Raw genomic sequence first — 24,273 nt, forward strand, 5'->3', positions numbered from 1 at the left:
TGAAATTTTGAAGCAGTTGCAAAAAATGTGCGGCCTTGTATTTACAAAGCTATGGATGAGTATTTATTATTAGATGTGGACAAAATTTTCTTGACATGAAATTCAGTTTAATTGAAGTGTTCTACACAACAGATATAGGAAGTGTTGAAGTGCAGTGGGTAGCATCCGTGCCTCTGAGTCAGAAGCTCCAGGCTGCAGTCCTACCCCAGGACTTGATGGCATTCATAATGTGGCCGAACAGGTTGATTGTCAAATTACAAATCCTTCCAACAGTAAGAGTAGGAGAGAATCCTGGTCAGCCATGCAATGGCAATGGAAAGAAAGTTGGAGCCTCTACCATCACTATCCATAACTCCAGACTGCAATATGCATCTGAAAGTGCATGTTGCCACAGCAGCTTGGACTCCAAGTGATCTGTAACACGCCACCACCACACAGCAGATAAAATGGGCACCCTCAAAGTTTTAACACACATGACTGCATTATTTGTGAATTTGGCCCAGGTTTCTCAAAGATGCTGTTTATTTTTGTTCTGAACCAGCTGTACTGCGCTGACTAATTCAAATGCTTTGTCTTTGCTTGATATGCCATGTTAAACAATGTTAGTGAAAACGACCTGTCAACACTAAGATTTCATTTTAGATTAGATCAGTGGAATAGTAGTGGAACTACTACTTAGACATCCAATGTGTATCTAAAACCATTTAAAAAGTGCTGGCATAATCAGTTCAGCAATCTCTGCACCAAGTGCAGAGAAGCTAAGTGGTGAAAAACTTCACACTAGCTATGATATAACTGCACTCTAATACAAAACTAAATTGGAAAGTTAAAAATTATCTACCAAGCATGTACAGACCATACAAGTTTTATAATACTGCATGTATGCTGACGACACCCATCTCTACCTCACCATCACCTCTCAACTTCTCTACTGTTGCTAAATTGCCGGATTGTTTGAATGATATCAGTATAGGATGAGCAGGAACTTCCTCCAACTAAATATTGGGAAACCAGAAGCCATTGTCTTTGTTTCCCATAATAAACTCTGTTCCCTAAACATTGACCAAAATACCTCTCCCTGGCACCTGTCTGAGGCTGAACACACTGTTCACAAACTTAGTATGTCATATTTAACCTCAAGATGAGTTTCTGACCAACTGTCTATGCCATCACTAAGACCACTTACTTCCAATTCAGTAACATCTCACATTTTCACCCTGTCTCAGCTCATCTGTTGTTGAAATTTGGTTGACTCTTAAGCGCTCTCAAAGGCAATTAGGGATGTGCAAAACACCCACATCCATGAAAGAATAAAAAAAGAAGAAACCCTTATCCATGCCTTTGTTATCTCTTTCAGCACACTCCTGACCTCCTTGTGACATTCTACCCTCCATAAACTTGAGGTCATCCAAAGCTTTGCCCATGTCCTAACTTGCACTAAGTCCCGTTAACCCATCAACCCTGTGCTTGGGGACCTTTTCTTCATTCTTTCATGGGATGTAGGTGTCACTGGCTTGGCCAGCATTTATTGTCCATCCCTAATTGCCCTTAATAAGGTGATGGTGGGCTTCCTTCTTGAACTGCTGCAGGCTATGTGGTGTAGGTACACTCAGTGCTGTTGGGAAGGGAGTTCCAAGATTTTGACCCAGCAACAGTGAAGGAATGACAATGTAGTAGTTCCAAGCCACTGTGTATCAGTGGTGTGGAGGGAGTGAATGTTTGTGGATGGGGTGCCAGTCAAGTGGCTGCTTTGTCCTGGATAGTGTTGAGCTTCAAGTGTTGTTGAAGTTGCATCCAGGCAAGTGGAGAGTATTCCCTCACACTCCTGACTTGTGCCTTGTAGATGGTGGACAGGGTTTGGGGGGTCAAGAGGTGAGTTACTCTTAGCCTTCCTAGCCCCTGACCTGCTCTTGTAGCCACAGTATCTATATGGCTAGTCCAGTTCAATTTCTGGTCAATGGTAACCCCCAGGATGTTGATTGTGGGGGATTCAGCAATAGTAATGACACTGAATGGCGATGGTTAAATTCTCTCTTGTTGGAAATGGGCATTGTCTGGCATTTGTGTGGCATGAATGTTACTTGCCACTTGTTAGCCCAAGCCTGGATATTGTGCAGGTCTTGCTGCATTTGGACATGGACTGTTTCAGTATCTGAGGAATCACGAATGGTGCTGAATATTGTGCAATCAACAGCAAACATCCTCACTTCTGACCTTATGATGGAAGGAAAGTCATTGATGAAGTAGCTGAAGATGGTCAGGTCTAGGACACTACCCTGAGGAACTCCTGCAGTGATGCCCTGGAACTCAGGAGATTGACCTCCAAACATTTTCCTTTGTGCTAGGTATGACTCCAACTAGCAGAGAGTTTTCTCCCTGATTCCCATTGACTCCAGTTTTGCTAGGACTCCTTCATGCCACATTCGGTCAAATGCTGCCTAATCAGCAATGCCCACATCCCATCAATGTTATCGTCAGCTGTCCCTCGATTAGAAGATAATGTATACGTATACTCAGGGCTGTGAGTTTCTGCCATGGATCTTCATGTGACTGAAGAGACCGATTCTCAACCAACAGATCTTTGGGCACATGGAGCAGGACATCCCACGAGGTAGTGGGATCTGGAGTGAGTGATTCACTTTCTTTTGCTTCCTTCTGCTGCCACTCTGCCTCATCATTAAAAGGTTGTGACTCAAAGCGTAATATAGCTTGATGGACATGTCGTCGTCATTTTGAATGATTAGTTACAAGCTCCTCCCAGTCATTTAATGTCAATGCTGCCATGCTTAAGGGAGAGCTTCAGTGTCTTTGAAGTATTTTCTTTGTTTTCCCTGGAACAGTGGCCATTTGAGAGTTGAGAAAACAGGACTTGGCGGGTGAGATGGTTTTTGGCCATCCAGACACTGTGTCCACTCCATTGAAGTTGATTCTCCAGGAGCTTTGCCTGGATATGGAGCTGGTTTCAAGGAAGGCACTAGCGTTTGTTCAGTAGTTCTCCTCTTGAATCCAGAGGATACAGCAGAGGCATTGCTGGTGGAATTTCTCTAGCGCTCTTATGTGTTGCTGATACACAGTCCAGGTCTCATTGCTGTACAGGAATGTGGTGACAACAACTGCTCTGTACATTAGGACTTTCCTTGACTTATGGAGGCCTTTGCTTTCAAACACTCACTGCTATAGTTTGTCGAAGGATGATTTGGCGCAGGTGATCCAGTGTTGGATCTCCTCGTCAATGTGGCCTTTAGAGAGAGGTGGCTACGTAAGGTATGGGAAGTGTCCAACATATTCCAGAGTCTCTCCTTCAACATATATGGGAGGTGGAATATTTGGCTGAAAGGGTATGGGTTGATATGAATTTTGTTTTGGCAACATTCAAGGATAGGCCAAGTTTCTTGAATGCAGAATTGAATAGAATTTCTAAACAAATAAATACAAACCCTAACGAATAACATCTCAGATCTTTGATATTGACCTATACAATTGAAGTAGCATCAGCAAAAAGTTTGATTGGGAATAAAATAAGGGGGAAAAAAGCACAATGTAAATTAATTTTGATTGGTGCAGAGGAGAATGCAAGTTTTCCTTAACTATGATTATGGGAAGGCTGTACTGCTCATGACGGACAGCAACAAAAGTGATTCCAGTTATGAAGCAATCTTCAGAAAAGAGATTTAAAGACGACCAATTGAAGTTTACAAGTTTTTAAAGGAATTGACAAAACTGACCCAGGCAAATTGACTCCCGCCATGAATAATTCAAAGGCCAGAAAGACCATTTTAGAAATTAGAATGCTATTAGTAAGGTAGGAAGTCAGGCAAATTCTTTTCTCACTAAATGATGTGGTTGTAATTAAGTACAGGAAAGGCTTTTGAAGCAGTCCAGATCAATTAATTCAGGAGACAACTGTGTTTTTGGTTAGAGGATTGAAGGATATGGTGAATTGGCAGGGATGACATGGAAAAAGTGGGTAAGCTTGCTTTTGTCAAAACAAAAACAGAATTACCTGAAAAAACTCAGCAGGTCTGGCCGCATCGGTGGAGAAGAAAAAAGTTGACATTTCAAGTCCTCATGACCCTTCAACAGAACTGAGCGAAATTAGGAGAGGGGTGAAATATAAGCTGGTTTAAGGTGGGGGGGGGGGCGGGGGGGATGCGGTGGTTGTAGGGACAAGCAAGCAGTGATAGGAGTAGATAATCAAAAGATGTCACAGACAAAAGAACAAAGAGGTGTTGAAGGTGGTGATATTATCTCAATGAATGTACTAATTAAGAATGGATGGCAGGACACACAAGGTACAGCTCTAGTGGGGGTGGGGTGGAATAAGACTAACCGGGCGTAAAAGGTATAGATTTAAAAATAATGGAAATAGGTGGGAAAAGAAAAATCTATATAAATTATTGGAAAAAACAAAAGGGAGGGGGAAGAAACGGAAAGGGGGTGGGGATGGAGGAGGGAGTTCAAGATCTAAAGTTGTTGAATTCAATATTCAGTCTGGAAGGCTGTAAAGTGCCTAGTCGGAAGATGAGGTGCTGTTCCTCCAGTTTGCGTTGGGCTTCACTGGAACAATGCAGCAAGCCAAGGACAGACATATGGGCAAGAGAGCAAGGTGGAGTGTTAAAATGGCAAGCGACAGGGAGGTTTGGGTCATTCTTGCGGACAGACCGCAGGTGTTCCGCAAAGCGGTCGCCCAGTTTGGTTTGATGGAGAGACCAAGAAAGACCCAAACCTCCCTGTCGCTTGCCATTTTAACACTCCACCCTGCTCTCTTGCCCACATGTCTGTCCTTGACTTGTTCCATTGAAGCCCAACACAAACTGGAGGAACAGCACCTCATCTTCTGACTAGGCACTTTACAACCTTCCGGACTGAATATTGAATTCAACAACTTTAGATCTTGAACTCCCTCCTCCATCCCTGCCCCCTTTCTGTTTCTTCCCCCTTCCTTTTGTTTTTTCCAATAATTTATATAGATTTTTCTTTTCCCACCTATTTCCATTACTTTTAAATCTATACCTTTTATGCCCGGTTAGTCTTATTCCACCCCATCCCCACTAGAGCTGTACCTTGTGTGTCCTGCCATCCATTCTTAATTAGTACATTCATTGAGATAATATCACCACCTTCAACACCTCTTTGTTCTTTTGTCTGTGACATCTTTTGATTATCTGCTCATATCACTGCTTGCTTGTCCCTACAACCCCACCTCCCCCACACCTTAAACCAGTTTATATTTCACCCCTCTCCTAATTTCGCTCAGTTCTGTTGACTCGAAACGTCAACTTTTTTCTTCTCCACCGATGCTGCCAGACCTGCTGAGTTTTTCCAGGTAATTCTGTTTTTGTTTTGCTTTCATATTCTGACTATCATGACAAAATTATAAAACTATAATCCTTCCTTGCAATTCTCTATTCATTTGTATAACCACCCACCAAAAAAACCTTGTAATGTGACATAATTTTGTGCTGTTTATCATGTAGACAAATATCCCAAAAGTAACAGTAACTTTTATTTTTGTAAAGGAATTTTTTTGAATTATGCGTATTCTTGACCAAAATGCTGTTGTTTTGAAAAACAAATGTAAGTTTCAGTTTTGTTTTATTTTTGGCTTTCTTAACAAATAATACAAAGCAATTATTGAACATTAGTTGATCTGTCATGACGTTGCTTAGCTCACGTTGGAGAATATGGTCACTTGTGATTATCTTTTTTTTTGTCGTCATGTTGGTTTCTCTCTGTCCCCTTTATCTCTCCATTCTCAGCTGCTTATATCCCTTTAACCCTACTTTTTTTCTTCTCTCCCAACTCTGTCTCTCTCTCCCTCTCTCTCTCTCTATCCCCCTCCCTTTCATCTCTTGCCCCTCCCTCCCCCGCTCTTGCCCCTCCCTCCCCCGCTCTTGCCCCACCCTCCCCCGCTCTTGCCCCACCCTCCCCCGCTCTTGCCCCACCCTCCCCCGCTCTTGCCCCTCCCTCCCCCGCTCTTGTCCTTGCCCCACCCTCCCCCACTCTTGCCCTTGCCCCACCCTCCCCCAATCTTGCCCTTGCCCCACCCTCCCCTGCTATTTCCCACCATCTCCTTTGCCCACCTCCTCCTTTGGTCTTTTTCTGTCTTACTATTTATATTTACTAGGTTGGGGTGGATGATGGCAAGAAAAAGAGCTTTAACAACTGCTTGCTGAATTTCAGATGTGGGTTGCAGGGGAAGTGTATCCTTCAGTGGCTCTTTTCTCATTATTCCCCTCCTCAAGAACATAAAATCCTGAGGACACTTGATAGGGTGTTTCCTCTCATGAGGGAGATTAGAGCTAGAGGACACAGATTAAGAATAAGAGGTCTCCGCTATAAAGTAGATGAGGCGCAATTTATTCTCTGAGGGATGTTAGTCTGTGGAGTTCTCTTCTGCGGAGAGCAGTGGAGGCTGTGTCATTGAAATTATTCAAGGCTGAGTTAGATTTTTGATCAACAAGGGAATCGAGTTATGGAGGGTAGACAGGAAGGTGGAGTTGAGAGCACAACCATGATCTTATTGAATGGCGGAGCAGGCTCAAAGTGCCAAATGACTGACTCCTGCACCTAAGTTCTATATTCCTATGTTCTAAGTAATTCATGCTTCCCTTTTGTTTTCATCACATCCTCTATTTTTTCACCTTCCCATTACCCTTCATACACCCCTCATTCTAGTTGCAGCCCCAACCTTTGAACTAATTACAGCACTCTACTATCTTCAACTTCCTCTTGTTCCACTGTCACCAGGCCCTAATCTCTCATTCACTCCCACAAGCATAAAGACTGAGAATTAGAGGCTTCCTCACTGTAAACCGATTCCCGCTTTCCCTTCATCTCCCCTCCTTTCTTATAATGAGGAAAAATGCATTTCATTTACCAAAGTTAATATAGGTTGTTTATTCACCTTATTACGCAGCCTGTCATTTGAACACTACATTGCTACCTGCAATTGGGGCCTTTGTCACTGAGTGCTAAAAGGATGTTTTATAGGTATCAGTTGCATCTCCTCTACTATGTTATTCAGTTGTGCACTTGGCTAAGTTTATTAGTTATGCATCAACAATATTTAAATACAGTACTGTAACATTATACTGGAGATCAAGTAGCTTAGGCATTATACTGGGCTTTTCAACACTCTGTAATATCATTTTAGTTGGGTATCAAGCTCAACCTTAAAATGCATAACTTCTGATATCGGATCCCTATATTTTAAAATTCTGAGGCCTGATAGTAGCTGTCAGAAACTTCTTATTCAGCATTTTCAATTAAATAGACGATAGAACTGCATGTTGTATCTGTCAAGACACGGACACAGATCTCCCAGTCTCCGGATGGTCATACCATGGAGGTACTCCAGAAGATGTGCTGGGGTACTCTTCCTAAGTCCCCCAGAACTGACTACACAGGAATTGCCCAGGAAGTTTATACTTCCATTGGGCAATTACCCTGCATCTGGAACCCTCGGAAACTCTGAACTCAGAGTTTTTTACGGTTCTGACACACGTAGCAGAATGGTTACTCTGGACCTCCCAACAAACACACCTACCCACCCAACTGACCTGCCACTCTCTTCACCCCCCCCACCCACCCACATCCCAACTACCCACCACCCCACTCTACCCCTTTGCCCACTTACCTTACACACTTACCTTCTATCCATAGCCTGCCAAAGTGGTTTTGGGACATTTAAATTTACCGGAATACGGCCCCTAGTGCCGTGAAAAGGGGGTGTGGCTCGGCTTCCCCCCTCAGTGCTCCTGCACCATGAAGGAAGGACTCCAGGAGCATGCACGCTCTACATTTCACAGGCTGCCTGGTTGGAAATCCAGGTGAGAAATGCAGAGCTCCAGTGCAAGGTATGTAAAAAGGAGAGGAGTGGCAATCTGATGTTGATTGCCACCCCATGGAAGGTTTGGCCCATGATTTTTATTTGACCCCAAATTCTTCCTAAATTTCCTAATAAATTACCTAACTTTGAAAATGGGAAAAACACACACTGTGTTTCAGCAAGTATATTTTGCAGTACGAGCAATTTTAGTTTTGTTTATTATTCTTTGATTGGATGTGGGTGTCACTAGCAAGGCTAGCATTTGTCACCCATCCCTTAATTGCCCTTGTACTGAATGGCTTGCTACCACATTGAAGTGGGTCTGGAATCACATGGAGGGCAGACCAGGTAAGGATAGCAGATGGCTAAAGGGTAAAAGCAAAATACTGCAGATGCTGGAAGTCTGAAATAAAAACAGAAAATGCCGGAAAAACTCAGCAAGTCTGACAGCATCTGTGGAGAGAGTGAAAAACAGAGTTAATGTTTCGAGCCCATTTGACCCTTCTACAGAGCTCCAGATGGCCAAAGGACATTGGTGAACCAGATGGGTTTTTATAACAATCGATAATAGTTTCATGGTCACCATTACTGAGACTAGCTTTATATTGCAGATTTGTTAATTAATTGAATTTAAATTCCATCAACTGGTATGGTGAAATTTGAATCCATGCCCCAGATCATTAACCTGGGTTATTGGATTAGCAGTCCAATGACATTACCACTACGTCACCGATTTATATTCCTTTTAGGTTCCATGCCGCCTTTATGTACTCCTTCAGTTGGGATGGACTGGTTCGTGGATATTCTTTTATATCTACTTGCCTTACTTGATAATTGACCAAATCACCACTTAGTGTTGATCCTAATTCACATTTGGTGATATTGGCACTGCCTCACTACTTCTACGAATCATTTATACATCAACATCTGTTCATTGTTTAGTATTGCAGGTGTTCATTGTTTAGTATTGCAGAACTTCAAATGTTTATCTGCATACTTTGTATTTTTATTGACATCCTTATCCTTATTTTCATTTCCTTTTTAATAATTAAAACCATCTCACCTAGGCGTAACCAAAATCTCCAAACCTACACAGTTTATGCACTTCTTAGGGTGGCTTAACATGTCAGTACTCCCATCCTTTTAAGTTAATCCCTTTTTCCTGTCTAACCAATTCTTCAATGTTTCTGAAACCCTCATTTACATTAGATTGTAATCTATCTCATTTCTTTAAAGTAAAATTATTTTGCTCTACAATTATATGCTGTACTTTTAGCTTTGAGAAGTCTGAAACTTGTAATACTAAAGCTTGTGAGCTTTAATTCTTAATTTGCAGTCTGTGAAGTTGTGTTTACAACTGTTGCAGGATTCATTGATGGTGCAGTAAATCCTTTTCAGGCAGTTAGGATTAAAATTGGATTTCTTTTGATATTTCGTATAAATGTACTTAATTCTTATCCTACTGTCAGCACAATAGCAGGGTGCTAATTAGTGAACCACAGTTGGTGTCACTTCAGGAAGATCAAAGATACAGTTTTCATTTCCTGCTACAAACTCCGTTCCTTCCTTATTGACTCCATTTCTCCTTTCCAGCCTATCCAGCCACTGAAGCTGAACCAGACTGCAAAACCTTACTGTCCTTTTGAACCCAGATCTGAGCATTGACTTCAACATCCTATGTGATACCAAAACAACCTACAGGATTGCTTGCCTTTCCTCAGCTTCTCAAGCATTGAGATCCTTATCCATTTTCTAACCCTGTAGACAAGATTTATTCCATATCGTCCTCCGGACTCTCGTGATCCACCCTTCAAAAGCTTGTTTAAAATCTAGTTGTACTAAGCCCTGCTCATACAACCCTCCTGCCCATGCTGACATACTCTGGTTTCCATCTTGTATTAAATCTAAAATCCACATTTATTTTTTCAGATCCCTCCCTGCCTCACCATATCTTGTCTCAGCAACCTTCCTGAGCCTCATTTCTCTTTCCACACTCTTCAGTCTTCTGACTTCAACCCTTTTGTGCATTTTTTCATAACTTCTCACTGATCTTTTCAAATGCTGGATCTGCCTTGGGGATTCTCTGCACTTTTTAGAAAAAACCTTTCAACATTTATCTTTTCCACCAGGTTTTTGATTATCCATCCTAAACTCTTCCACCATGGCTCAGTGTCCATTCCTGTATCCTTTTCTATTTGGGACACTATTTCTACATTAAGGATCCTTTTGTAATGTAGGTTGTTAAAGACAGTTACAGCTCATTGCCATGCTCATTCATTGATTGTGGTTGAGCATTGTTTCTCTAGCTGCCATTAAAAAAAAAACAAAGTACCTACTGGCTGCTGCCATATGAAAACAAAAAAATGAATTTTGAAGGGATAATACTTACTGATTTGAACAGTAGTCAAAAGGAGCACCATTTTTAGTTAACCTTGTTTTTTGGGGGCAGAAAGAGGAACGGTGTCAATTTTTGCCAAGTGATTTTGCGTGCAGTTGATGTAGTGATGTGTTTAAGATGGTGACCAAAGTTGCTGAAGCACTTCTCTGTTCAATTGGATATAGTGCTATGCAATGAAATTAGTGTTTCATTTCTGTTGCTTGGCAAAATGCTTTAAATTTTCTGTCAGTATACTAGTTTATTTCCATCAACCTTTGCTTTGTAGAGTAAAGTAGCTGAATTTTAAGCTGGTTTTAATTGTTTTAGCAAATTGCTATCTTATTATATATATCTCCTCGCTACTTAAACATGAAAAAACTGTGCAAGCTGACAGTCCATGACTAAGAATACAAGCATGGTTGGCAAACTCTTAGCTGCTTACGCATGGTTTTTATCTATGTAAGCTTCTCAATCTGAAAAACAGAAATGGAAAATAGTTTAGTGCTTTTCTTCACAATTCCTTTTCAAATTAAGTTTAGGTTTTTTTTTACCAGGGTTGACTATATTGAGAAGATGGGTAACCTGTAAAGTGGGGGAGAGGAGTTCCTAGCGGCCCAAGTGAAATTTAAAGAGAGAACTTATCAAGCATTGTCCTTAACAGGCAATGAATTACTTTTGAAGCGCAGTCACAATGGTTATGTAGGAAAACTGTAACATTGATGAATGTAAAGTATTACATTTGGGTAAGTAAAATGTGGAATTAAGTATGCAGTGATTTGAATTAGCACAGGATGGCTATGAAAGAGTCTGGAAGTAGTTGTGATTGTTGCCTTCAATGTCATGACAATGTGGCAAAGTAATTTAGAACAATAGAATGAAGTATTTTATGTACAGAAGATAAGGCAATAACTTGATGGAAGTTAAACTAAGGTTTCATACTCTCCTTTGCCACATTGTACTGAACACACTTAAAATGCAGTAATAAAACACAAAATGCTAGAAATGAACTAACCCATCTGCATTTTAAATAGAGAAGCCGATTTGTATTTTTCCTTTTCCTTGACTTTTCCTTAGCACATTAAGATAAGAGAGCCTCTAAAATATGTTTAACATTTTTTTTAAAAATTGGGGACAAACAGGTATTTCATGAGCAAATTAATGACTTGAATAGCACGTGAACGGAGGCAATCGCCATCTCCGAGCAGAATTGAGGATATTAAAATTTTTTAAAAACTATTATTGACTTTAAAATGGACCCCAGGAGGCACCTGCCCTTTACAGCTGCAATGTTTGTTAAGCTTCTAGAAGGTTCCAAGTGGATTACAAATAGGCATGCCTAGACAATCCACCTGTGGCATTTCGTACCTACCATTGTCCAGAACTATTCAAAGAACACCAAAAGAATGAACTCAGGCTTGAAAGGCATTTGGAAATCCAAATTGTAAATTAGATTACCACTTGCCTTATTTGCAACACGATTCAGCATTTTGCTAGAGGGTCAGATGATATAGCAACCATCTTTGCTTGCCTGTCAAGAATATAAGAAAGGCAGAGCAAGCTGTCTAGAATCAGAGACATCTTGAAACATCAGAGAAGCAGCCAAGAGCTTCAACTCGGGAGAGAGGGAGAGACACCCAGAATTGGCTAGTAGCCTGCTGTAAGTAACTGGGCAACTGAAAGTGCCACACCTGCAATACTGTAAAATCAAAACAAGGAACCTCTCCCTTCCCTGTACCCTGTTCCATTTCCTAAGCTACCTGTGAAAGCAACCTGTGGCAATTCGACAGCGGAAACCATAGCAGCTGCTGAGCCAATCCTGCAATTCCAAGCCTTCACCAGACAATGCAACATCTCAAATAAGAGACTGAACTTGATTCAGTTTTTATGAGCATTGTTTTATCTTCATCTGTAATTAGTCTTTGTATGCATATGTGTGTGTGTGATATTGTGTTTCCTTTAGTAACCTCTGGAGCAAGAGTGTAGAAATAAACTAACCTTTTCTTTTTAAATACAAAATGCTTTGCTGCTTGATTATTTTAAATTAACTCACCCACTTCAAGGGTAAGAAATACACATCCACATATAAATATATTGATCACAGGCAACTTCAAGGAAACACCGTCAGACACAATCAAAAGATATTAAGAAGAACAAAATAATGTGAAAACAGCTAAAGTGACAAAAGGGAGCAGGAAATAGCCACATGAGAAAGCAAAAAGAATTCTGCCAGTGCTGATGGTTGACGGTTTATAAAAATAATGAATGCTAAAAATGCAGAGTGGGTCGAATTAAAGGTAAAATGAGCCAACTCTACTTCCACACTAAGGTACAGACCTCTTCCTTGCTAAATTATTTTTTCATGGGATGTGGGTATCACAACACTTATTGCCCATCCCTAATTGCCTTTGAGCTGCGGCTTCAGAGAACAGTTAAGAATCAACCACACTACTGTGGATCTGGAGTCACATGTAGATAAGGATGGCAGATTTGCTTCCCTAAAGGACATTTGTGAACCAGATGGGTTTTTACAACAATTGATCCACGGTAGTCACCGTTACTGAGACTAGATTCTATTAATTGAATTTAAATTCCACCAGCTGCTAGCGTGGGATATGAACCTGTGTCCCCAAAGCATTAGCCTAGGCCTCTGGATTACTAGTCCAGTGATATTACCACTACACCGCCATCTCCCCTGCTGAGCAGAGTAATAAGTCTGAGCATTAGGAAAGTTTTAGAACCAGCGAAGGATAATGAAAAAATTATTGGGGAGAGAAAATAGAATATGAGAGTAAACTAGTAAGAAATATAAAAACACATTGTGAGAGCTTCTAACACTATTAAAAAGGAAGAGGTTGAGTCAGGGGAAATTATAATGGGGATAAGAAAATGGAAGAGACGTTGAACAAATATTTTGCATCACAGTAGAAGACACAAAAAGATGCCAGAAATAGTGGACAACCAAGGGTCTAGTGAGAATGAGGAACTGAAAGTAATTAATGAGAAAATAAAAAGTACTGGAGAAATTAATGAGACTAAAAGCTGACAAATCCCCTTAACCTGATATGCTATATCCTAGGGTTTTAACAGAGGTAGCTTAGAGATGGTGGATGCATTGGTTCCAAAGTCCCTTAAATTCTGGAGTGGCTCAGTGGATCAGAGTGTAGCAAATGGCTGGGGAAAGCAGGGAACTTTAGGCCAGTTAGCTAATGCCAGTCATCAAGAAAATACTGGAATTAATGATAACAGGTCACTTAAAAAATCATAATTAGGCAAAGTCAACATGATTTTATGAAAGGAAAATTGTGTTTGACAGAGTTATTAGCATTTTTTCTGGATATAACTAGTAGGCCAGATATAGGAGAACCTGTGGATATTTGGATTTTCAAAAGGCAGAATTCAAAAATAGTGAGGTTATGTTAAAGTGTAATAGGCACAATGTGTGTACATGTTCTTTCCGCCTGTAAAGAACAGGGCCCTGTGTATTAATATATGCAGCTTCCAGTGCAGGCAAACGTGCCACACGGTGAGCCTGATTGACAATCTTAAATTGGATGTCAGCGTAATTCTTAGCACAGTGAGGATTACTTAGCAAATGTTGCCCAATCGTGGAATCACATCTAATGTTGGACACTGTGTTTTGAGTTTTGCAAGCATAGGCTGGTTGGGTATGGTCTGTACCTTGCCTGTGGTGAACAATGGCTGGGACATGCTGTTTGATACGATCCACCTGTCTTTGGGACGCATGGCCTACATGTAGCATCACACTAGCACGGAAATTCATATACCACATTACTCATTTGTGTGATAGACAGAACGTCTTTTTAGTTCGATGGCTGCATTCTGTTGGTGCTGAATACCACTCATGTTGCTACTACAGAGTAGCAGCATGAAACATATAGCTTCACCTGTTGCTTAAATTAGATGTGATTCATGATTGGTCATTTGTTAAATGATCCTCAATGTGCTGAGAATTACGCTGACAACCAATTTAAGACAGTCAGTGTGTCGCAATGTTGTACTTGTGAATGTGCTGGAAGCTACATATATTAATAGACAGAGCCCTGTTCTTTGCAGACAGAAAGAACATACACACACATTTCACTTGTTTCAGCCAAACAAAATAAGTGACAGCCATTCGTTGACTAAGTCCTCAGGGCAATGTCTTGACAATCAGGGTCAAGCTGCCAGGTCTAAGTTTGAAACAATGCTTAGCAGTTAACTATCGGTCACCATCAGTGATGCATTCTCCATGGCAACCAATCAGCACTCTTCACATACAGTATAAATGTTGTTTTTTCCCCCTTATATTGGCATTCTTGCGAGTATCCTGATAAGCGCAAGATGAAAAGCTTAGACGTGTCTTTTTTTTCAGCAATACTCAAGTTGTGTACCACCAAATGACTATTTATATTCTATGTAATTGTGTATAATTTAACAAGGGGAGATTATTAGATTCAGGTAAGGAGCTAAATAAGTGTGGCAGGAACAAGCTGAAATAACAGTCTGCTGGGACAATCTGAATTGTATATGTACTGAAGAGGTAGAAATGGAGCTGCATGGAGTAAAGGAATTGGGAAATAGTTTCTTTTTCAATAGTGGGCTCATGGTTAGGGGAGACAGGAGAAAGAATCAGGAAATTTGCATACAGCCTCACCCAGTCCTTCTGCTCTGACAGAAGCCCATTTATTTTTTTTCAGTGGGTTAGAATATGATGTTCTGAGAAAAGGTGCTGAAATGCAAAATGATTGATTCCTGGCATAAATACTTAGATCTTTATCTGGATTAGAGAAGTTTAAGCATAAATGAAAGTAGGAATAAATGGAAAATGCGAATTTGGATTTGAACTATTTGATCACAGAACAATGGATGTTTGGAATAATCTACCAAAGGAAAAAACAATGGAGTCAGTCAAAATGCAATTCAGTGTCATGATGGAAGTAGTGTGCTAGAAGAATCACACTCAGTGGACTGAATGATGTTTTATATTTGGCATTTCTTGTTTTTGCTCGTGCTCTCAAACACTTAGGGTCTGTCTTCCTGTTATGAATTCAATTCATTATGTCTGTGTGTGTTAAATTTGCAGTCTATGGACATTGTAACATTTAAAGGTACAGGAGGACCAAGGAATTGATTAAGAAGGGGAAAATAGAGTACGAGAATAAGCTTGTGGGGAACATAAAAACTGACTAAAAGTTTCTATAGGTATGTAAAGAGAAAAAGATTAGTGAAGACAAATGTAGGGCCCTTACAGTCAGAAACAAAGGAATTTATAATGGGGAACAAAAAAATGGCTGACCAAGTAAATACATACTTTGGTTCTGTCTTCACAAAGGAGGACACAAATAACATAGCAGAAATGTTGGGGAACACAGGGTTTAGTGAGAGGAAGGAACTGAAAGAAATCAGTATTAGTAGGGAAATGGTGTTGGGGAAATCGATGGGATTGAAGGCCGATAATCCCCAGGGACTGATAATCTACATCCCAGAGTACTTAAGGAAGTGGTCCTAGAAATAGGGAATGCATTGGTGGTTATCTTCCGAGATTCTATAGACTCTGGAAGAGTCTACATATTGGAGGGTGGCTAATGTAATCCCACTATTTAAAAAGGGTGGTAGAGAGAAAACAAGGAAATATAGACCAGTCAGCCTGATGTCGGTAGTAAGGAAAATTCTAGTGTCCATTATAAAAGATTTAATAGCTGAGCACTTGGAAAACAGTGGCAGAATCGGACAGAGTCAGCATGGATTTACAAAAGGGAAATCATGCTTGACAAATCTGCTGGTATTTTTTGAGAATGTAACTAGTAGAGTTGATGATGGGGAGCCAGTGGACGTGGTTTATTTGGACCTTCAGAAGGTTTTCGACAAAGTCCCATATAAGAGATTAGCAAGTAAAATTAAAGCGCATGGGTTAGGGGGTAGTGTATTGAGATGGTTGGCAGACAGGAAACAAAGAGTGGGAATAAATTCATTTTGTGAATGGCAGACAGTGACTAGTGGGACCCCAGCTATTCACAATATATATTAATGATTTAGATGAGGGAACTAAATGTAATATCTACAAATTTGCAGATGACACAAAGCTGGTTGGGAGGGAGAGCCGTGAGGAGGATGCAAAGATGTTTGTGTGATTTGGACAAGCTGAGTGAGTGGGCAAATGTATGGCAGATGCAATTAAATGTGGATAAATGTAAGGTTATCCACTTTGGTAGCAAAAACAGGAAGGCAGATTATTCTCTGAATGGCTATAAATTGAGAAAGGGGAATGTGCAGTGAGACCTGGGTGTCCTCGGACACCAGTCGCTGAAGGTAAGTATACAGGTGGTAAAGAAGGCAAATGATATGTTGGCCTTCAGAGCAAAAGGATTCGAGTATAGGAGCAGGGATGTCTTGCTGCAATTATAGTGGGCCTTAGTGAGACCACACCTGGAATATTTTGTGCAGTTTTGGTCTCCTTATCTGAGGAAGGATGTTTTTGCTATAGAGGGAGTGCAGTGAAGATTGACTAGATGATTCCTGGATTGGCGGGATTGACATATGAGGAGAGATTGAGTCAGTTAGGATTATATTTGCTGGAGTTCAGAAGAATGAGTGGGGGATCTCATAGAAACCTATAAAATTCTAACAGGACTAGACAGAGTTGATGCAAGAAGAATGTTCTCGATGGTGGGGGAGTACAGAACCAGCGGTCACAGTCTGAGGATACAGGATAGACCATTTAGGACTGAGATGAGGAGAAATTTCTTCACCCAGAGAATGGTGAGCCTGTGGAATTCGCTACCACAGAAAGTGATTGAGGCCAAAACATTATATGTTTTCAAGAAGGAGTTAGATATAGCTCTTGGGGCAAAAGGGATCAAAGGGTATGAGGAGAAAGCAGGAGCAGTCTATTGAGTTGGCTGATCAGCCATGATCATGATGAATGGTGGAGCATGCTCAAAGGGCCGAATGGCTTACTCCTATTTTCTATGAATGTTCCCATTCTGGTTACATTCGTTCCTGCCTAGTAACAAGGATGGGACCCTCTGGGAGTGTTTTGATAGGTTCCTGGAACTGTTCAAGGGTCAGTGAACAACCTTAATTCAGGGAGTCAGTTTGAGACAATTTGCTAGCCAAGAAGTGTCACAGACACAGGGACAGGAGTAGGCTCTGTTAAGTAGGTAGAAAGAAGGGAGCAAAGAAATAAGCTCTGAATCAAAGAAATAGCTGCAGTTGGCAGACTGACTCTGCACTGTGGGCCACTGGAGCAAAGGTAACCTTTTGGAGCAGTGATGTTCTGCTTGGCACAGCCATAGGTCAGAATCCTGGAACCCCTATCCTAAGAGCACTGTGGGTGTACCTACACTACATGGAAGGCAGCAGTTCAAGAAGGCAGCTCACCACCATCTTCTCAAGGGCAACTAGGGATGGGCAATAAATGCTGGTCTTGCCAGTGAAGCCCACAGCCCATGAATGAATGAATAAAACAAAAATGTGCTTGTGAGCGAACGTTGAGTCACTCCGGAATTCAGGGAGAGGGAACCTTGGAAGGCAAGGTTGAAACCCTGCAAGGTGGGTCATTGTTAAAGCCATCTGAGTGAGAGAAATGTTTGGAGAGAATTCCAAGGCAGGATCTTGAAAAGGTAGAAATTGGAAACCCTCATGAGAAAGACGAAGTTTCAGTGAGATTGGTTGACGAACAGTGGGACTAACGTCTGGGTGACTCCTTGAGAATTTTATAGACTCTGTCTTGGTCTGTCATTTACTCTGAACTGTGGTGTGTTCGACCACAGTTTGTTAATTCACATGTACCTGAATGTTAGAGTATAAGATACATATTTTAAATTATTTTATCTTTCTAATCTTGTATAGTAAATTTTGTTTTTGTTTGTTCAAAACCTGTGGAATCTTGTGGCTTTATTCCAAAAGCAGATGTCTTGAATCTCAACTTTTTATCCACTCTAAACAAAATGTTACTGGTCCCTAACCAGACCTCGCACCATGTCCCTGGATCTGGCCAAGGATCAGTGAACAACCCTTCTTCAGGGAGCACTTCTTAACAGTAATGTTGGATTCAAAGATACAGATCCTCTGTGCAAAGTCTCAATAGAATTTTCATTTTTTCTGTCGTATTGCAGTCTGTTGAAATTTGCTCTGACACAAAAAAAAATCACATTTTCTCCTGACATAAAAGATTGAAATCTTAATTGTAATGTGATCGGTATATTTCTAGAAAGAATTATCTTTTATTTTTACAGATCAATGAGTTAAGTCATGTCCAAATTCCGGTTATGTTGATGCCAGATGACTTCAAAGCCTATAGCAAGATAAAAGTGGATAATCACCTTTTCAATAAGTAAGTTTATTGCCTTACATTGTGTTTAAATAAATTTTAATTAAGTTGGAAATTAATTTTTGCTTACAGCCTTTCATGATAGTGCTCCCACCTACAAAACGATGTGGACAGTTCTCCCTCTCAGGTGAGGAAATGACTCCACTCTTACTTAGTGCTGACCTATCATGGGTTCCTAAGAGCTTAAACTTACAATCAGCGGTGTAGATATGTATTATGGCAGAGAGTGATGCAGAACATTACTTAAGGGAAAACATTTCATTTGCTCGTATTTTTTAACAACTCATATGATTTGTTGGGTGTATTGAAAAATCATAGGATACAGTTTGACCATCTTTGCTTGTGAATTCCCAATTGAAATGTTGTTCCTTTGCCATACTCTTTTTCCGCTTAGATTTAGACTTTTAATTTCCAGATTCGTTCATTCCTGTTTCTTCTAAAGTTTTTTTTAAATCTTGTGTTTAGTAGAGGGAGTGCTGCATTGTCAGAGGTGCTATTCTTTGGACAAGCTCATAAACCAAGTCCTAGTGGTCTAAGTGGACCTAAGAGGGTCACTCAGCTTTAAGAGAGAGGTTTGCACTTATACATCACATTCACAGAAATCTATTCACTGATTTTTGTGTCTCTAAAGTTAAGTTTCATCAACTTGATGAGAAAGCTTCACCCATTAGATAACTCTGAATTATTTGTTATACAAGATCATCGGCTGCTGATAGTTTCTTCAGAACAGTATTGATGAATCTTGGTAACTTGAAGTCAGCTGTCTGTCTTCCTCTTTTGTCTTTCAACCCCACAAAAACTAATATCCCTAAAAAGGAGATTTATCACAGGTGGAAGACTAGATTCCCTGTAGAATTGGAGGGTTGTAAAACTGGGAGTTTGGGAGGGTGGGGGAAGTGAGATTGTTGTTCTCTAGATGAGAATTTTAAATTTAAGGCATTGAGGAACCGGATATCCATGTAGTTTAGAGAGGTCAGAGAGAATAGATAGGTAGGGTATGGTATAGGTAGCAGAGATTTGGAGGAGCTGAAGTTTACAACAGGTGGATGATGAGAGGCCAACCTGAAATTAATAATATAGGGCAACAAAAGGAACGCTGGCCTCTATAGCTGCCTTTTGAAAACAGAATTAGACAAAAGCTGAACTGGGGAAAAATATATTTGATATATTGCTAAGAGAATATCACAAGAGCTCAACATCAAGGACACCTTCAATTTGACAGTACTTCCTGAATAGATACAAATTTTCACCTTCAACCATGAGAATATTCATTGTGAATATTTTCATGTTCCAAAGGCAGAAGGGTGATATGGTTAATTCACTGCACCATACAATCCACCAAACGTGCATGTACACTATATTTAAAAACTTATATCTGCATAAGTTTTCTGTCAACTTTCCACCATAACTTCCTACATCCTAATTTATAATGAAACTGTCTTTGTAAACTTGCCATGCTGTGATTGCATCCTCCTGCCAATGATGATGCAGTAGCATTAGCTGTCTCCTTTTCTAGTACTACAGAAAAATTCCTATGCTCCAACCAGTCTACAGTATTGCTGCACTTTCCAACGTGACCTATCATCAATTGCAATTTGTGAAAGAGAATTCAGATTTACCACCATTTGTGTATTGAAGTGTTTCCTAATTTCACTCCTGAAAAATCAGGCTCTAATTTTTATACCATGCTCTTTAGTCCTAGACTTCTTAACCAGCAGAAATAGTTTCTATGTACCCTATCTGTTCCCCTTAATATCTTGAAAACTTTGGTCAAATTCCCCCTTAACCATGTACATTCCAAAGCATTCAACTTTAGTTTGTGTAATATCTCCTCGTAATTTAACCCTTGGAGTCCGGGTATCATTATGGTAGATCTAGGGTGCATTCCCTCCAAGGCCAATATATCCTTCCTAAAGTGTGGTGCCCAGAACTGCTTGCAGGACGCCAGGTATGGTCTAACCAGGGCTTTGTATAACTGAAGCATGACTTCTACTCCCTTGTATTCTAATCCTCTAGATTCCATCAGCTTTTTTAAAAATTATTTTCTGTACCTGTTTATGACGTTTTAATGATCTATGTACCTGGACCTCCTAGCCTCTTTGGACCCTGACTGTTTCTAGTTTTTCACCATTTCTATCCATTTTTTCTCTCCAATTTGCTGATATTAAAATTCATTTGCTGCATTTTAGCCCATTCACTTAATTTATCAGTATCTCTTTGTAATGTTACACTTCCATCTACAGTACCACCTTTCTTTGTGTCATCGGCAAATTTGGATATGTAGCTTTCTAACCTGTCATCTAAGTCATTACTAAATATGGTGAATAGTTGAGGCCCCCACACAGATTCTTGTAGAACACCACTATTCACATTCTGCCAAATAGAGTACCTGCTCATTATCCCAATTCTCTTCCATTTGCCGCTCAGTCAATTTCCTGAACAGTTCAACAATTTGCCTTCAATTCCATGGACTTCAACTTTAGCTAATATTCCCTAATGAGGGAATTTGTCAAAAACTTTCTGGAAGTCCATATAAGTAAGGTCCATAGACATTCCCCTGTCCACTATTTTAACTGTCTTTTCAAAAATTTCAATCAGATTTGTCAGGTACGGCCAACCCTTTACAAATTCATACTGGAACTCTTTGTCCAGCTGAAAATTTTCAAGGTGTTCAGTCATCCTTTCTTTAATTCTGTGCTCTATGAATAATAATATAAAAGTAAAGCACTACATTAAAAGGACAGAATGTATGTATATACTATAGGCAAAATTAAGTCTAATTCTTCCGAACCCCACACTATCTAATTCTGATTCCTCTGCACTTTGGTCTTGACTCTTGTGTGTACTGTCAAAAGTTTTACTTGTTTTTAAACCAGGTGCATCCTTTCCTTTTATATTGTAATAATAGATGATTTTGTTCCCTCCATAACTAGTTGGCATTACCTTATTTATTTATACAGGCAGTATCTAAGAGATTTAATTTATTTACCAGGGAGAATATGCCAAGTCACTTTAAGTTTAAGGAGTACTGCCCTATGGTCTTCCGAAATTTGAGAGAGAGGTTTGCAATTGATGATCAGGATTTCCAGGTAGGTCTGTGTTGTGATCACTTAATAACTGTGAGAGGGATGAAAATTTCTCTATCAAATACTCTTCAGTCAGTCAGTGAATTTGTTTGGTATGATCGCTCAATTGATTTAATGCTTAACATATTTGCTAAGTCTTGGTTTCCAGTCCCAGAGCTGTCTTTGAAGATTTTGCCTTAACTGGTTGAGATTATTTTGTGGGGGCTGGTGGGGTGGATGGATGTTGTGTGGCTCGTTACTGGAAGCTGCTTGTTCATCCTTAAGTTAAAATTAATCGTGGAGCTCTGAAACCCATTGGACAATCACATGATCACTGAGCAGTGGTTCAAATTGCCCCAGTTTACCTATTGGTTTCAAGATGCCTGCAAGGGAAGAAAAATAAAGTGCAGTTATATCTTTGAAGTAAAATTTATGTTGATAGAAAATTAGAGTTCTTTGAATTAAAAGAAGAAAAGTGAAAACATTGGCAACAATGATTCAGCAGAAGGGGATTAGTGGGGTAAGGTGTACTGGATCTACAAAACAGTTATTCATTCAGTTCTGTTGAAGGGTCATGAGAACTCGAAATGTCAACTCTTTTCTTCTCCGCCGATGCTGCCAGACCTGCTGAGTTTTTCCAGGTAATTCTGTTTTTGTTTTGGATTTCCAGCATCCGCAGTTTTTTGTTTTTATCAACAAAACAGTTGTTGTTTCAAAGAAAGTAAAGGGAAAATCACAACCAGAAAACTATATGCATTTATAATGTAAATGAAAATGCTGTTTCCCAATGTATCAATGAAAATTTCTTTTCAAGGCCACAAGCAAACAGTATGATCACTTTCTCTGCAAGTTTTGTTCCAATGGTTGCAATCTACTTTGGTCTTGTGTCATTTATGAAGTGTCTGGTCCTATATTGCATTGGTACAATCTATCTCTCCTTTACAAATATTAAGGTTATTACTGTGTACATACCAGAGAGTAAATTCTGTGCTCCCAATAGCTACTGCGTTCACTGGAAATACAGGTCAGAAAATCAAGGTTAAAGTCCACCTTCAAACCGTTACTCTCCTCCAGCATGGCTTTCCTCACTGGTAGCACATGATCATAGAATTTAACTTCCTCTTCCTAAACTGGAGATACTGGAGAAGCTAATAAGGCCAAAGGGTTAGTCTCTGATTCACAATCCAAACATCAATTTGCAACAATACAAATATATATTAGAACATTGGAAATAAAAAAAAACTCCTAACAATTTCACTTGCAACAAGTCAGCTTTTTTTGTTCTTTATTATAAGATTGGTTTCCAATCTTAAGAAATGAAACAGAACTGTGGATATTTAAATTTTCCTTAATCTGCAACCATGGTGATTTTTGAAACTTCTCTTTGAGGATTCCTAAACATATTGACAAATTCTTCAATTTTCATAAGAAACAGTCAGAGGAGAGTAATGTCACTTGCCAGAAAACTTTATTATTAGCATGTGGCAGCAGAAGTAGCATGCTGGTAAATGAACAAATGCAAATACTTGATAAGAGACTGATAGAAATCTGAAATCAAAGACCGTCATCTTCTATCTCAATGTTATCACCCATCTCTGCACCTGCCAATCTGCTGCTGAAAAACTCATTCATACCTTTATTAACTCCATACTCAGCTATTCTAATGCTCTCCTGGCTGGCCTCCTAACTTCCACATTCCATAAATTTTACCTCAGCCAAAACTAGGCTGCTCATATTCCAACCTGCACCAAGCCCTTCTGAACCATTACTCTGTATACTCACTAACCTATTTCAGCTCCTGGTCCACCAATGCCTCGAATTTGAAATTCTCATCCTGGTGTTTGAATCCCTTGCATCCCCACCCCACAAAGCTCCCATCTCTGTAAGCTACTTGAGCTTTACAAACCTCCAAGAACTCTGCATTCCACCAGTTCTAGCCTTGTGCCAATCATTGATGGGGATGTTTTCTCAGCTGTGTAAGGGCTAAAACCTGAAACTTTCCCTAAATCTTTCACCTCTTTCTCATCTTTCAAGACCTTATTCAAATCTACCTTTTTGACCGAGCTTATGATCACACCTCCTACAATTTCCTCCTTTGGCTCAACATCAGTTTTTGCCAGATTGCACATCTGTGAATTACCTTTGACCTTTTTCCTAGTTTAAAGGTGCAATGTAAATGTAAGCTTTTGTTGTATGTATGTCAGCTACTTTGGGGCCACACAGGCATAGTTCTTATTTTCTCAATTTGGATATTTGAAGACCAACACAGGAATGATAGTATGGGAAAGTGCTGGGAAAAGCATCAAAAAGTTTATGCCAGTTATGGTTAGCAATTGTTATCGCCTTTTGGCTGTAGACTGCTGATATAGGAAGCAATTTTATTTTCTGTTATAAATTTTCACATTTTGGTTGTTCTGCCCTTTTGCATTTCTGCTCATCTACTTTCACCCATCTACTTCCAGCAATATTCCTGCTCATTTCATGTTAGGATCATGATTCCTTTACACCATGTATATACTATGTATACCAAAGTATGATGTATTTTCCACATTATCTAACTTGTACTTGTGGACTATACCATCTAGGTTGTACTATTCATAGAGTTTCTCTCCCTTTAGCATCATTCAGCTATATCCTTTGTTCCTATATGTCTTAGTCATTTTTGTTT

General features: G+C 39.9%; 1 protein-coding gene across 2 annotated transcripts in view; it reads left to right on the plus strand.

Moving 5' to 3' along the window:
• The window catches only part of LOC121276318 (phosphatidylinositol 5-phosphate 4-kinase type-2 alpha), a 232,929-nt gene that overhangs the window by 112,512 nt on the left and 96,144 nt on the right, over positions 1 to 24,273 (plus strand). For both annotated transcript variants that reach the window (XM_041184586.1, XM_041184587.1), the window contains exons 2-3: positions 18,446 to 18,543; positions 21,533 to 21,629. In XM_041184586.1, coding sequence (XP_041040520.1) covers positions 18,446 to 18,543; positions 21,533 to 21,629 — 195 coding nt within the window. The remainder of the gene's footprint in view (positions 1 to 18,445; positions 18,544 to 21,532; positions 21,630 to 24,273) is intronic.

Source organism: Carcharodon carcharias, chromosome 3 (assembly GCF_017639515.1).
Source record: "Carcharodon carcharias isolate sCarCar2 chromosome 3, sCarCar2.pri, whole genome shotgun sequence".
Classification (NCBI taxonomy): Eukaryota; Metazoa; Chordata; class Chondrichthyes; order Lamniformes; family Lamnidae; genus Carcharodon; species Carcharodon carcharias.